This window comes from Coregonus clupeaformis, chromosome 17, assembly GCF_020615455.1.
Source record: "Coregonus clupeaformis isolate EN_2021a chromosome 17, ASM2061545v1, whole genome shotgun sequence".
In the NCBI taxonomy this organism is placed as follows: Eukaryota; Metazoa; Chordata; class Actinopteri; order Salmoniformes; family Salmonidae; genus Coregonus; species Coregonus clupeaformis.
In genome coordinates this window covers 41,972,302-41,987,748 of record NC_059208.1, presented here as the reverse complement: position 1 = coordinate 41,987,748, position 15,447 = coordinate 41,972,302, and the positions used below count along the sequence as shown (strand labels likewise).

The 15,447-nt window shown below is 45.1% G+C and overlaps 1 protein-coding gene and 1 long non-coding RNA gene across 11 annotated transcripts in view; both read left to right on the top strand.

Moving 5' to 3' along the window:
• LOC121586429 (chromodomain-helicase-DNA-binding protein 4-like) overlaps window positions 1-5,520 on the top strand; it is a 35,025-nt gene extending 29,505 nt beyond the window's left edge. For 3 of the 10 annotated variants that reach the window (XM_045226356.1, XM_045226353.1, XM_045226351.1), the window contains 15 exons: window positions 309-398; window positions 493-593; window positions 804-937; window positions 1,065-1,209; window positions 1,365-1,533; window positions 1,737-1,796; window positions 2,015-2,127; window positions 2,354-2,603; window positions 2,716-2,769; window positions 2,883-3,092; window positions 3,282-3,390; window positions 3,918-4,050; window positions 4,237-4,432; window positions 4,983-5,152; window positions 5,250-5,520. In XM_045226356.1, the coding sequence (XP_045082291.1) occupies window positions 309-398; window positions 493-593; window positions 804-937; window positions 1,065-1,209; window positions 1,365-1,533; window positions 1,737-1,796; window positions 2,015-2,127; window positions 2,354-2,603; window positions 2,716-2,769; window positions 2,883-3,092; window positions 3,282-3,390; window positions 3,918-4,050; window positions 4,237-4,432; window positions 4,983-5,152; window positions 5,250-5,264 (1,949 nt within the window). In that variant the 3' untranslated portion in view covers window positions 5,265-5,520. The remainder of the gene's footprint in view (window positions 1-308; window positions 399-492; window positions 594-803; window positions 938-1,064; window positions 1,210-1,364; window positions 1,534-1,736; window positions 1,797-2,014; window positions 2,128-2,353; window positions 2,604-2,715; window positions 2,770-2,882; window positions 3,093-3,281; window positions 3,391-3,917; window positions 4,051-4,236; window positions 4,433-4,982; window positions 5,153-5,249) is intronic. The other 7 variants (XM_045226354.1, XM_045226355.1, XM_045226352.1 and 4 more) reach the window with 7 other exon arrangements.
• Window positions 5,521-7,170: 1,650 nt separating this feature from the next.
• Window positions 7,171-13,818, top strand: LOC121585579. Its single transcript, XR_006003871.2, has 3 exons — window positions 7,171-7,350; window positions 9,773-11,316; window positions 11,492-13,818. It is a non-coding gene; the product is annotated as an uncharacterized LOC121585579 (long non-coding RNA).
• The last annotated feature ends 1,629 nt before the right edge of the window (window positions 13,819-15,447 follow it).

Below are 15,447 nucleotides of genomic sequence, written 5' to 3'. Positions count from 1 at the left end.
CTTCTCGCCTACTAACTGTACACATACTAGCTTAAACAATGTCCCACGTGGTTTGAGTCAGCTATTCACACTCGGGCACTGCTTGTGTATGTGTGGGCAAGTTGAGACACATCACCCCCATATCTGTGACGGTGGTTTCCTTCTAGCGCTCTGTACTGGTTCTGGTTGTCAACCTTTCACTCGAAGTCAACTTCCTTGTAGAATCTTCTCCCCCTTTTTGAATGTTCATCTTTTAATATTTGTTTTAATAAGTTGAAGTTTCTGGACTGTGTACTGAAACTGCTCCCCGTGTCTCTTCTGTCTCCAAGCAGATTGGCAGGATGACCAATCAGACAACAACTCGGACTACTCTGTGGCCTCCGAGGAGGGTGACGAGGACTTTGATGAGCGGGCAGAAGGTAAGCGAAAGTGTTTGTGGACAGATGGTGTCTCTGTCGGTGGTGTGTTTGTGAAGCTTAAGAGAATAACTTTTCATGTTTTCCTTTTTTTCTGGCGGTGCAGCCAACTCTCGCAGACCCAACAGGAAAGGTATGCGAGGCGACAGGGACAAGCCACTGCCCCCCCTGCTGGCCAGAGTGGGAGGCAACATCGAGGTCAGCTGTCAATCAATGTCCATCGATCACTGTACTCTGAACCAATGCTCTGCATGATTCTGAATGTGTTTGCAATTTAGCTTATCTACTGATGGGCCTACCCACCACTTGTCTCTCTGCATTCAATTGGTATATATAGAAATAGAGGTTGGGGGTCAATCTGTAGACTACCTGTTAACTCAACACTAACCCTGCCTCTCTGGTGTTCAGGTGTTGGGCTTCAACGTTCGCCAGAGGAAGGCCTTCCTGAATGCAGTGATGCGTTATGGGATGCCGCCCCAGGACGCCTTCACCACCCAGTGGCTGGTCAGAGACCTGCGCGGGAAATCTGAGAAAGAGTTCAAGTGAGTAACTAACATGTTATAGTGTAAATCAAAATAGTAATGCCCTGATATTGGTTGAATTTCTCTTCTTTTTTTTTTCATCGGATCCACTGCTCTTTTCTCCTCTTTCTTTCTTTGTCTCTCTCAGGGCGTACGTCTCGCTCTTCATGAGACACCTGTGTGAGCCCGGCGCCGACGGGGCCGAGACCTTCGCCGACGGCGTCCCCCGTGAAGGGTTGTCGCGGCAACACGTACTCACCCGCATCGGTGTGATGTCACTGATCCGCAAGAAGGTAAAGCCCAGTTCCTGTTTGGGGTAGTTGGAGGAATTCAATTCAACTGTCATACTTTTAAGTGAAAGTGTAACGGTGTTACTGGTCTTATGATGACGTATGACCCTGTGTGTCATTATCTGTCCTGACTGCGTTCTGACCATGTTTTCGACCAGGTCCAGGAGTTTGAGCACGTCAACGGCCAGTGGTCCATGCCCTGGATGATGGAGCTGGAGGAGAGTAAAAAAGCTGCAGCCGCTGCAGCTGGAGCCCACCCCGACTCCCCAGGGAAGACGCCCTCTATAGGCACGCCTGCAGACACACAGCCCAACACGCCCGCCACAGGTACAGACCGCTACATACTCTTTCACGCCCCTCTCCCTGATCCCTGCTCTTTCTGCATTTCCTATGGCTAATCCGTCTTTCCCTGCTGTATTGGCCTGTAACCCCAATCTCTGTAAGTACGTACCGTGTCTCGCAGAGTGTAGACCCTCTGCTGCGGTAATGCTTTTAACCCCTGTTCCCCTCTGTGTGCTCGCCCTCCCCAGCCCCCAAAACTCCCTCCACTGGCACACCCGCAGACACGCAACCCAACACGCCCGCCCCAGGTAAACCAACTCTGTCCCCCCCGTCTACCTCCACACCCTCTCACTGTTCCAGGACTCTTGACATGCAGGGTCAAACACTGACTCAAGCACTGCTGCTGCTATGTTGGTTTTAGTGAAACCACAATAGAATAAGAGTGTTTAGTGTGTAAAATGTGGAACTGTCAATGAATGCTTAGCGATGTGGAAATTGGATAAAATATGACGTTCTGTTGGTTTAGCAGACGATCCGTCGAAGACTGAAGACGCCGTGAAGGACGGCGAGAAAGAGGAGAAGAAAGACGGAGAGGTGGAGAAGGAGAAGGAGGAGTCCGGAAAGACGGAAGACCCAGAGGTAAAGAATGATACACTTGGTCAATAGACTAGAATAGGGCAATGGCTAACCAAAGCCAACCAATGTATCATACTTGTACATGGGGTATTGATACCACGGTATATCATTGTTGTGAAGTTTGAGATTGAACTCCTTATCCAGAATGCTTAGGGTTAGTTTAGTAAGTTTTTTTAAAACGTCTGTGTGTTCTGTGCTTCTGGTTGTAATAAATGTTCCTCTCTTACAGATCATTCCGATCCCTGATAAAGATGAGAAGACTCCTTCCCCTGAACAGAAAGGGAAGGAAACAGAGGAAGAAGAGCCCATGGAAACAGAAGAGCCTACCAATGGAGAGGCGGGAAAGGAGAAGGATGACGAGACTGCAGAGAGGAGTGCTGAGGGAGGAGAGGAGAGGGGAGGAGAGGAGACCAAGTCTCCAGCAGCAGAGGCCAAGATGGACGTGTCGGAGGTCAAATCTGAAGACTCCGAGGCCAAAGGTGATGTCCTAATAAAATATGCTTCAGTACAATTTTTCCATAGTACCTTTTCTATTATACACTCGTTTGCTAATGTCTCCCCCTCTTTCTCTCCATCCTCCTGGATTTGCAGCAAAAGAGAAGACTGAAAAGATGGACACCACTCCTGCCTCAGAGGAAAAGAAAGGTAGCTCCTCTCTCCATTTCCTCTCTCGCTCATTTTACCCTACTGTCGGGCCTGTGCCTTGCGTTGGTTGACGTTTCTGCTTCACCCCATTTTCTATCTGGTTCTGTCTGCAGAACAAAAGGAGGTGAAGGAGGGTGTGAAGGCGGAGGAGCTGGCCAAGCTGCAGAACGGGGACAGTGTGAAGGATGGCGTGAAGGCGGAGGAGCCGGCCAAGCTGCAGAACGGGGACAGTGTGAAGGAGGGCGCGGCGGCCGGAGTCAGTGAGGAGAAGAAGAAAGCCAAGACAAGGTTCATGTTCAACATCGCCGATGGAGGATTCACAGGTAAGAGGACTGGAGTGTCACGAGGGAAAGAATACGCACACATGCACAGATCTCAACTCTGTCTCAATTGAGTTTCGGTTGGTTTCATACACAGGTTAAGCACTACTCTTGGACTAAACTGCATTTACAATGGTATCAAGTTCAAGTCTCAATTGTTACTTCAGGGAATCACTGTTCTCCCCCCTACAGAGCTGCACTCCTTATGGCAGAACGAGGAGAGAGCCGCCACCGTCACCAAGAAGACCAATGAGATCTGGCACCGTCGCCACGACTACTGGCTGCTGGCTGGCATCATACAGTATCCTTTTATACCAGTGTTGACAAACTATGCTGCCCACTGTGGGTCTTTGCAAACAAACATTAGTGCAGCACTCTCCAAATGACAGAACTCAGTGATTTACTGTCAAATCTTTCTCTTCAAAATGTAACCGGTGCAACACTCATTGGAAAATTAGACCCATGGGGTGGCGCACAATTGGCCCAGCGTCGTCCAGGGTAGGGGAGGGAATGGCCGGCAGGGGATGTAGCTCAGTTGGTAGAGCATGGCGTTTGCAACGCCACGGTTGTGGGTTCGATAAAATAATGTATGTGCTAACTGTAAGTCGCTCTGGATAAGAGCGTCTGCTAAATGACTTAAATGTAAATGTAAAATTGGCTCCACGGTGGACTGCCTGTAGCAGCAAAAAGTACCATCTCAACATATCTATTAACTATGACCAGCTTCAAGTATTGGTCAATGGTCACATACATTAGGCCAATATTGGTCATACTGCAAACAGTGGGGCCAGTCTGTTTTGTTTTTCCCTTGACTCTGGCGACCCCTAGACACGGCTACGCGCGCTGGCAGGACATCCAGAACGACGTGAAGTACGCCATCCTCAACGAGCCCTTCAAGGCTGAGATGAACCGAGGCAACTTCCTGGAGATAAAAAACAAGTTTCTGGCCAGGAGGTTCAAGGTATAAAGGCCTTTATTAACCATTATCATTTATGAGCCAACTCTTCTTATGTTTGTCAGCAGTTCTCATTTTCACTCTTATCGCATACAGGTTTGTTGTGCTCCATGTACACGCCATGCATTTGAATTGATGTATTCTTATCCACCCCTCTGCTTCCCCATCTCCTCTCGTCCTTCCTCCCCCTAGCTGCTGGAGCAGGCTCTGGTGATCGAAGAGCAGCTTCGCCGGGCGGCCTACCTCAACATGTCGGAGGACCCTTCCCACCCCTCCATGGCCCTCAACACGCGCTTCAGCGAGGTGGAATGTCTGGCCGAGTCCCACCAACACCTCAGCAAGGAATCCATGTCGGGGAACAAGCCCGCCAACGCCGTCCTGCACAAAGGTAGCTAGCCAGCCAGCACTCGCCTAGTACGCATGGGTCGAGTTCATTTAGGGCACACTGTAGAAAAATGTTGGCAACGGAAAATTAAAATGCTTCCTATGGTACCTCCCCATTTCACTTTGTGTCTGACTGTTTTGTGCCTACTGAACATGACCCTGTGCAAAGGAATAGGAAGAATAGTCTCTTTGCTGACATAAAACAGACCATAATACATTTCTCAACCTAACCTAAAGTACCTTAAGGCTTAGTTGACGATTTGTAAAGTTAATAATAATGAATATGCTGCGTCATTCAAATCATATTACTAGCTAGCTAGTTAACCAAATATAAACTTGCCATAATCAGTCCTGCAATTCCGTGGGTCACCACCAGATATTACAGTTAATCTATAAACATTCTACATTCTATAAACCTCTACATTCCTGTTCGGCACAGCAGAAGATGATGCGCCCAAGCTTGGAATCATGGCCCTTTTTATATATTTATTTTTGTGTGTGTAAGTTGGCAAGCACTTCCAGGTTCTCATTCTCTCTCTCGCTTTCCCTCTCAGTGCTGAAACAGCTGGAGGAGCTGCTCAGTGACATGAAGGCAGACGTGACCCGTCTCCCGGCAACCATCGCCCGGATACCCCCAGTCGCAGTGAGACTCCAGATGTCCGAGAGGAACATCCTGAGCCGCCTGGCCAGCAGAGGCCCCGAACCACAGCCTCAACAACCGCAGGTAAGCACCCACCCCAAAGAGGAGTGTGTGTGTTAATGTTTTGTATACGAGTCTTGTCATGTTTTGTAATGGGGTTGTTGCGTTCTTTCTTCTACAGCTGTCACAACAGTAGCCTGGCTTAGGCTTGGCACCCTTGAACCCCACCACCTCTACATTCCTGATCGGCACAGCAGAAGAGGATGCGCCCAAGCTTGAAACCACGGCCCTTTATATAATATGGACTTGCAGCGTTCCTACAGGCTGACTCCTGGACACTGTGGAAATAATAGCTATTTTATTTTTACCTTTTGTTTTGACTTTATTAATATTATTGTTATAATGTTATTATGATGGTTTTTTTGGGACCTAAATAAAAATGTAATAAAGGATTTTGTTTGTTTTTATCATGTGATGGGGGGGGGTTTGGAGGGAATATGATTCAATGGTGTATATGCAAGGCTATGAAAATATACAGAACAGGGAGGATCTATCTAATCACATAAGTGACTGAATATTAGTTTTTACCTCTTTTTGTTCCAGTCAAGATAATTCATTTAGACATTGAAGTAACAGACAGACTGATGATTAGGAAATACTGTGCTTTTATGTAACCCACCCAAGACTTGTAGGGGGGGGCAAATAAAATCACATTACATTTTAGTAATTTAGCAGACACTCTTATCCAGACTGACAGTTAGTGAGTGCATACATTTTTTCATATTGACCCCCCGTGGGAAACGAACCCACAACCCTGGCGTTGCAAGCGCAATGTTCTACCAACTGAGCTACACAGGGCCACCAGTTGGGGAACCCTGGCGTAGGCTGTGTAGGGCCCTTTATATGATAAAGGAAATGCAGTGAAAGGACAATGCACTGCCCGGACCTTAGTGGTACTGTGTGGCTCAGATAGGAGCTTGGTGGCAACAATGCCAGTGTTGTGTGTGTTCGATTCCCACTGGGGCCAGCCATATGAAATTGTATGCACTCACTGATGTTAATTGCTTTGGATGAAGTCTCAAATGACATCAATTATTACCAGGTAAAATCAAATTCCCATGAACCCGGTGGAGGCACACAGAATCTCTTCAAAATGTCTAGTGTTGCACAGACATTGTTTAAATAGAGGGAGTATAAAGAACACTATTTTGATGGCAATATTTTGACGCACAACTGCAAAGAAGACGACCTGGAACGCGACCATAATTCAATTGGATGACGTTATCACATTACGTCTCAACGGAAGTAGCGGTCGATAACTTTGTGTTTGTGCGGCGAAAGCTATGGAACTTACTATCAACAAATCCAGAGCAACATTACCGACAATGGCATTGGCAGACGATTTCGGAGGGACATGGTCCCGGGAGGAGGCAAAAGCACTTATCGCCATATGGTCAAACGAACAGATTCGTCAGACGTTGGAACAAAGTTATAGACAGAACACTACAGCGAAATTTCAGAGTGGTTAAACGACCATGGCTTCAAAAGGACTTGTAAGCAGTGCCAAATAAATATAAAGGACATGAAGTATAGGTATAGACAAACACTAAGGAACCCAAGCAGTAGTGGCCGAGTGACCTGTCCATCCTTTTCTGAACTGCACACATTTCTCGCCTCCAAGCCTAATATGCCTCAGTCTAAGGAACTCAACGATGAGGAAGATAATGGTAAGCAAATTCAGCTATGTGAAGCTATAACATCAAGACCTTCTAGTGTTGGTTGAATTTGCTATCATGGTTAGCGTCTGGTTGAATTAGCTAGTTAACGGTACTTAACAGCACTCAGTTACTTTATTAAAATGTATTGCACTAGTAACAGTATTGAAACTTCAGTTATTTGCAGTATAAATGTATTATTTTGGACGCAGTGAACTAGCTACAAAATTACTGCACTGTAGACAACATACTGCAGTAACACTAGCCTGAGTGCCAGTCTGTTTGTGCTCTCATGTCAACTCCTTGTCACTCGATCATTGTCATGCCAAACAAAAACTGTGAGCTGGAAAGTCACTAAATGTTTACTTTCCTACCAGGTCGTCCTCTTCCTCTGTCACCTCTGTGCCTTTTGGTTCCTCCTCTGCAGCTCTATGGCAAGTTGTTCAGCGGAGAGACACAATGGACTACGGGTTGGTGGAGGAGTTTGTAACCACTGTGTTGGAGATAATCCCTGATCTGATGAGTTACAGAGAGAAAGTCCAACTCATCATCAGGCTATGAGCACAGGTGAGAGATACCATACCTACTACACTGGGGTGTCGCAAACACAGCCTGTCATTGTAGGTTTTTCAGCTGCTACCTGGGAAGTGTATCCTGGAGGCAGCACAAGCACAGTGAGACACTTGATCAAGTGTTATCGGGCGTTTGTGTGTAACAGATGTCACTGTGCTTGCTTAGCCGTATTCTACCAATTCCTCCCGCACCAGCTCAAACAAAACTGGAACCCGGGACCCTTGCCTCGCAATCACGTGACCGCCCTCCTTGACAATGTCCTAGCCAGTTAGCCACTGAAAAGTTAGCAATTCCGTTGCACGGTTGGACATATTTTATGTTAGTGGTGTGTCAAATTCATGAGGGGTAGGCTATGACATAACTGCTACACCGAGGCGTTGTGAAAGCAGTCTGTTACACTCAAGTGCATGCCGGCAGTAATTTTATAAGCCACTTTATCAAGTGTTCACAGGCGTGAGCCACACATCCAATTCTTGAAACTAGAACCAGAACGTAATTTTACTCTGAGCACCAACACTCGCAGAGCCGCAATGCTCACACCAAGGTTTCATTGAAAATAATGGGAGCTCATTCCTGGCAAGAAGAGTTACGCTTCCAATGTAACAGGCTTGTAAAAAGTTGTTTCACATTGTTTTGTAGAAATTGCCTGTGGATTCAGTGTCAAATATTATATTTCACACGCCATGATCATTGATTATTCCTCTACAGTAGGGGCCCCTACAACTATACTTTATACCAACTACTGCCTGCTATAACTTTATTATACCCTACTCACTGTAGGCTTATGCCAGATTGGTTTGCGTCACTCCAGAGAGAACACTGCTCCAAAGTCCAATGGCGGCAAGCTTTACACCACTTCAGCCGACGCTAGGCGTTGCGCATGGTGATTTTAGGCTTGTGTGCGGCTGCTCGGTCATGGAAACCCATTTCATGAAACTCCCGATGAACAGTTCTTACATTTTTCTTGTGCTGACGTTGCTTCCAGAGGCAGGAACTCTGTAGTGAGTGTTGCAACCGAGGACAGACAATTTTTATGTGCTTCAGCACTCGGCGGTCCCGTTCTGTGAGCTTGTGTGGCCTACAACTTCGCGGCTGAGCCGTTGTTGCTCAAAGACATTTTTCACTTCACAATAACGTCACTTACAGTTGAACGGGGCAGCTCTAGCAGGGAAAATAAAATGGACGAACTGACTTGTTGGAAAGGTGGCATCCTATGGCGGTGCCACGTTGAAAGTCACTGAGCTCTTCGGTAAGACCATTCTACTGCCAATGTTTGTCTATGGAGATTGCATGGCGGTGTGGTCAATTTTATACACCAGTCAGCAACGGGTGTCGCTGAAATAGCCAAATACACTAATTTGAAGGGGTGTCCACATACTTGTGTTTGTATATATAGTGTGATGTATGTCCTAATAATAGATAAAGGAAACCTGATGTAAGCAAATAACACAAAAACGAAGGTCCTTTTTCATGTATTTATTGTCTGTCAGAAAGGATGCTAACATGCTCTCACCAATAACAGGGGAGGTTAGCATTGTTTGGGTGGTATGATCTTAATTTGCCTCTATAACCTTCTCACTCATCATTATTCAGTCTTTTCATGATTATCCATAATCATGGTAGCAACCACATGAATGTAGAATTGTTCAGAAACATTCCATAATAGTCACAACCCTACCAGAAACACCCAAAACAAAAACTGCAAATGCATCCAACGAGTTTGAGTTACAAGCTTGTTGTAGTCATTGCATGCAAGGAATATGGCACCAAATTCTAAACCTTTGACAACCTTACATTTTACATTTACGTCATTTAGCAGACGCTCTTATCCAAAGCGACTTACAGTTAGTGAATACATTTTTTTATTTTTTTTTTATACTGGCCCCCCGTGGGAAACGAACCCACAACCCTGGCGTTGCAAACGCCATGCTCTATCAACTGAGCTACATCCCTGCCGGCCATTCCCTCCCCTACCCTGGACGACGCTGGGCCAATTGTGCGCCGCCCATGAGTCTCCCGGTCGCGGCCGGCTGCGACAGAGCCTGGATTGGGTGGCGCACAATTGGCCCAGCATCGTCCGGGTTAGGGGAGGGTTTGGCCGGGGGGGATTTACTTGGCTCATCGCGCTCTAGCGACTCCTTGTGGCTGGCCGGGTGCCTGCATGCTGACCTCGGTCATCAGGTGAACAGTGTTTCCTCCAACACTTTGGTGCGGTTGGCTTCCGGGTTAAGCGGGCGAGTGTTAAGAAGCGTGGTTTGGCGGGTCATGTTTCGGAGGACGCATGACTCGACCTTCGCCTCCCGAGGCCGTTGGGGAGTTGCAGCGATGAGACAAGATCGAAATTGGGGAGATAAAGGGGGTAAAAATACAAAAAAATACAAATATTTGATTACGTATGTTTTCTTTTTCCTTTCAGGTCATTCATTTTGTGTCGATGATTGCATCCTCTCTTCACTGTATCAAACGCTCTCAGAGAGGGTGGAAATGGACATTGATGAAGCACGCTCACATAGCCAGTCTATAGCCACATGTGCACCCAGAAATGAAAGGGACACTTTGATAGAGCAAGATAATGCAGAGAAGGAGCGGGGGATGAGTTTGGACACGGTTAAGAAGGCAGTGGAAATGATAGATAGAAGGACAGAGGAATGGGGAGAGAACAACTATGAGGAGAGACTGCAACATCAGTTGGCTTAAGATGTTTTACAGGTAGAGATTGTAGATGGAGAAGACATGTCCTCAACGTCATCGACAACAGCCGACAATGTCGGATGGACCTGGTCTCCGGAGGATGGTCAAACAAACAGATTCGTCAGAAGTTTGAGCGAAGTTCTAGAAACACGTGTATAGCGACATTTTGGAGTGGTTAAACGACCATGGCTTCAAAAGGACTTGGAAGCAGTGTCAAACAAAGATAAAGGACATGAAGTTCAGCAACAGACAAACACTGAGGAACCCAAGCAGTAGTGGCCGAGTGACCTGTCCATTATTTTCCGAACTCCACACATTTCTTGCTGCCATGCCTGATATGCCTGGGTCCAAGGAAACTGTCAAGGTTTCAGATGGAGAAGTCATGTCCTCAGATCAGGATGAAGGGCCTTCTGTGAATGTCAAGTTAGAGAATCTACATGAGGAAATGGCTTCCAGAAAAGAGACACACAAGACACTCACCGGAGAGCAAACAGAAGAGAGGAAATGGGATGAGGCTTTTCACAGCCCTCAATCACAGCAGAATGAAAATCAGAAGAATATCCCACCGTTGCGAACAGATGGTTGAAGACAAGTCAGATTTGTCCCTTCAGCCCATAGAAGAGCTTTCAGATAAAGAAGTAATGTCCTCAACATCATCGACAATGTCAGACGATGACAGACGGATACAGAACTGGAACTTGCATGAGACAAAGACGCTTATCGCCATATGGTCAAACAAACAGATTCTTCAGGAGTTGGAGCACAGTTATAGAAAAAAACATGTACAACATTTCAAAGCAGCTAAAGGACCTTGGTTTTAAAAGGACTTGGAAGAAGTGTCAAACTAAAATAAAGGACATGAAGTTCAGCTACAGACAAACACTGAGGAACCCAAGCAGTAGTGGCTGAGTGACCTGTCCATTCTTTTCTGAACTGCACACATTTCTTGCTGCCATGACTAATATGCCTGGGTCCAAGGAAACTGTCAAGGTTTCAAATGAAGTCATGTCTTCAGATCAGGATGAAGGGCCTTCTGTGGATGTCGAGTTGGAGCATCTAAATGAGGAAATGGTTTCTAGAAAAGTGAAAGACAAGACACTCACTGGAGAGCAAACCAAAGAGAGAAAGGGGCATGAAGTGTTTCACAGTCCTCAATGTCACAGTATGAATATTGGAAGAAAAACCCACTGTTGCCAACAGGTGGTTGACAACGTGTAATTTGGAACTTAAGCCCGTAGTGCTGCTGACCCAACAATGTTCTGATGACGGGTGAGTAAAACATATATATATATATATATATATATATTTATATTTATTTGTTTGTTTTGTATGTATTGAACTTATATGTGTAATAAATGTATTCCAAGGCTCAAGTTAAGGTTGAGAGTGACATCTCTATCCTCTGTATCCTTTAACAATGGTACTTCTCTTCTCTCAACACCAGGTGGTGCTCCTCGTCCTGTTTCCCATACCACAGGGCAGTCTTCTAAAAGAAGCAAACGTGCCAAAATATGCTCCTTATGTGGGAAGAGTTTTTTTGAAGCAAAAGATTTGACAACACACATGAGAACTCACACTGAGCAGAGCCCTCACCAGTGCACCCAGTGTGGGGAAGGCTTTGAACATCAGGACGACTTACAAAAACATCAGCAGAATGAGTGTGATGAGATGATGAACCAACAGGAGGCCAATGAACACCAGCATGGAAAGGACAGGATCTCAGGACAGTCCAGTAATGCAAGTACTGATCCCAAAACATGCCATCTATGCCATAAGACTTTTTTTTTTTTTCAATATGTGTTGAAAAAGCATCTTATTGTATTTCAAAAAGGCAGAAGCCTTTTTATGTGTAATCTCTGTCTAAAGGGTTTTGCCTTCCTCAGTGCTTTGAAGAAACACCAGAGCAACAAAAGAGGTTGTCCTTCAAGTGAAGTCATCAATAAGAGGGAGCTATGGTCAAATGAAAACTTAGTCGGAGGGAAATGGACCCACGAGGAGACTAAAGCACTGATCTCTGTATGGTCAAACAAACAGATACTTCAAGAGTTGGAGAATATATATATATATATATAAAAAAAACTGTCTACTACGAAATTTCAAAGCAGCTAAAGGACCATGGCGTCAAAAAAATGTGGAAGCAGTGCCAATTAAAGATAAAGGACTTGAAGTACAACCACAGACAAACACTATGAAGCCCAAGCAGTAGCCGAGCGTGTCTATATTTTTCTGACCTGGACACATTTCTCACTGTGAAAAAAAGGAGGGAGCTAGGTTAAAAGAGAACTTGTGCTCGTGTCATTCCAGGATTTTCCTTAAATAAAAATCATTCCAAAACATGCCATGTGACTTTTTCACAAACGTCTAGTTTGAAGATATACTATTTTTACCATCATGCCCCAGACCAAAGCTGCTTTAAGTGTCCCTGATGTTTGAAGGCTTTTGTATCCCACAGTCAAATGAAGAGACACCAGCAGAGCAAAAGAGGTTGTCAGTTACAGTTCACAAAAATGGGAGTAAGCCAGCATGGTCACTGGCTCCTAGGGAAAATATGAGATTCCTCAGCCTTCCAGTACAGCAACCCAGGAACCAACAACCTCTCAAGTTCCCACCACTACAGCACAGTCCTCTAATAAAAATACTATTCCCAAAGCATGTCCTATATGCCATAAGACTTTTAAATTTGAAGCTACCATGGTAAGGCACATTGCTTCTCATCAAAAGGAAAGTCTCAACAAGTGCCCTGACATCTTGAAGTGCACCATTTGTGAAGCGATGTTCTCTTGCGGCATGGACCTGAAGAGCCACAACTGTCATACAATTTACAGGACTGTTTTCCTGCCCTTCTTGTCAGAAGACTTTTGTTTAAATAACTGAGCTGCGCTTACATCAGAGAAATGAGTCCACTCCTTACCAGTGTTATGTGTGCCAACGATCATTCTTATCACTCGATAAGCTGACTGTTCACAAGCGAATTCACACGGGAAAAACCTTACTTCTATGCTGAGTGTGGAAAGAGTTTCCGGGATGCAAAAACCTTGGAACAACACTAAGATTAATGTCGAGGAAAACCCCACACTTGCTCCCATTGTGGGAAAAGTTGCAATGGAAAAGAGCTATTGAAACAACACATTACATCACAAAGATGCTGCTTTCATCTGCCCAGACTGGGAAGTTTTTTCAGTTGGTATGGTTAAGAAGGCATATGTTAATGCACACTGGCGAGAGACCGTTCCTATGTGACCTCTGCGGGAAGGGTTTCAAATCTACAGTTGAATTGAGGTTACACACCCGGACACACACTGGAGAACGGCCATTCAAGTGCCCAGAATGTGGCAAAGGTTGTAGGCAGAAGTGTCATCTGCAGATGCATCGGCGGACGCACACAGGGGAGCGGCCGTATCCATGCACCGTGTGTGATAAACGCTTTTATGTCAGCAAAGATAGAAAACGACATATGCTCATCCATACTGGAGAGAAGCCGTTCAAATGTCAAGTATGTGGCATGGCTTTCAACCGTAAAGAGGTTTTGAGGGTACACCAACAAACCAAGAGGTGTTCATATAGGCACACAAGTCCCCTACATAACACATCATTATAATAATAAGTGGTTTCCTGACTGTGACAGAACTGGCCCTGTTGTTTGATTTTCGGCTTTACGATAGCCTAAGAAATAAGTTAGCCTAGCTACAGCATGAATTCCCTTAGGCTTAAAAAAGAATAATAAAATATATATATATACACTAACAGTCAAAAGTTTGGACCACCTACTCATTCAAGGGTTTTTCTTTATTTTTTTACATTGTGGAATAATAGTAAAGACATCAAAACGATGAAATGACACATATGGAATCATGTAGTAACCAAAAAAGTGTTGAACAAATCAAAATATATATTTGAGATTCTTCAAATAGCCACCCTTTGCCTTGATGACAGCTTTGCACACTCTTGGCATTCTCTCAACCAGCGTCATGAGGTAGTCACCTGGAATGCATTTCAATTAACAGGTGTGCCTTCTTAAAAGTTACTTTGTGGAATTTCTTTCCTTAATGCGTTTGAGCCAATCAGTTGTGTTGTGACAAGGTGGGTGGGTAGGGGGTATACAGAAGATAGTCCTATTTGGTAAAAGACCAAGTCCATTTATGGCAAGAACAACTAAAATAAGCGAAGAGAAACAACACTCCATCATTACTTTAAGACATGAAGGTCAGTCAATACGGAACATTTCAATAACTTTTTTAAGTTTCTTCAAGTGCAGTCGCAAAAACCATCAAGCACTATGATGAAACTGGCTCTCATGAGGACCGCCACAGGAATGGAAGACCCAGAGTTACTTCTGCTGTAGAGGATAAGTTCTTTAGCGTTACCAGCCTCAGAAATTGCAGCCCAAATAAATGCTTCACAGAGTTCAAGTCACAGACACATCTCAACATCAACTGTTCAGAGGAGACTGTGTGAATCAGGCCTTCATGGTCGAATTGCTGCAAAGAAACCACTACTGAAGGACACCAATAAGAAGAAGAGACTTGCTTGGGCCAAGAAACACGAGCAATGGACATTAGACCGATGGAAATGTGTCCTTTGGTCTAGAGTCCAAATTTGAGATTTTTGGTTCCAACTGCCATGGCTTTGTGAGACGTGATGTGGGTGTACGGATGATCTCTGCATGTGTATTTCCCACCGTAAAGCATGGAGGAGGTGGTGTTATGGTGTGGGGGTGCTTTGCTGGTGACACTGTCTGTGATTTATTTAGAATTCAAGGCACACTTAACCAGCATGGTTACCAGAGCATTCTGCAGCAATACGCCATCCGATCTGGTTTGGGCTTAGTGGGACTATCATTTGTTTTTCAACAGGACAAATACCCAACACACCTCCAGGCTGTGTAAGGGCTATTTGTCCAAGAAGGAGAGTGATGGAATGCTGCATCAGATCACCTGGCCTCCACAATCCCTCGACCTCAACCCAATTGAGATGGTTTGGCATGAGTCGGACCGCAGAGTGAAGGAAAAGCAGCCAGCAAGTGCTCAGCATATGTGGGAACTCCTTCAAGGCTGTTGAAAAAGCATTCCAGGTGAAGCTGGTTGAGAGAATGGCAAGAGTGTGTAAATATGTCATCAATGCGTGGTCCTCTGTAGCTCAGCTGGTAGAGCACGGCGCTTGTAACGCCAAGGTAGTGGGTTCGATCCCCGGGACCACCCCATACACAAAAAAATGTTTATGCACGCATGACTGTAAGTCGCTTTGGATAAAAGCGTCTGCTAAATGGCATATTATTATTATTATTATAATGCAAAGGGTGGCTGTTTGAAAAATCTAAAATATAACAGTTTTTTGGTTACTACATGATTCCATATGTGTTATTTCATAGTTTTGATGTCTTAAAGAAAAACCCTGGAATGA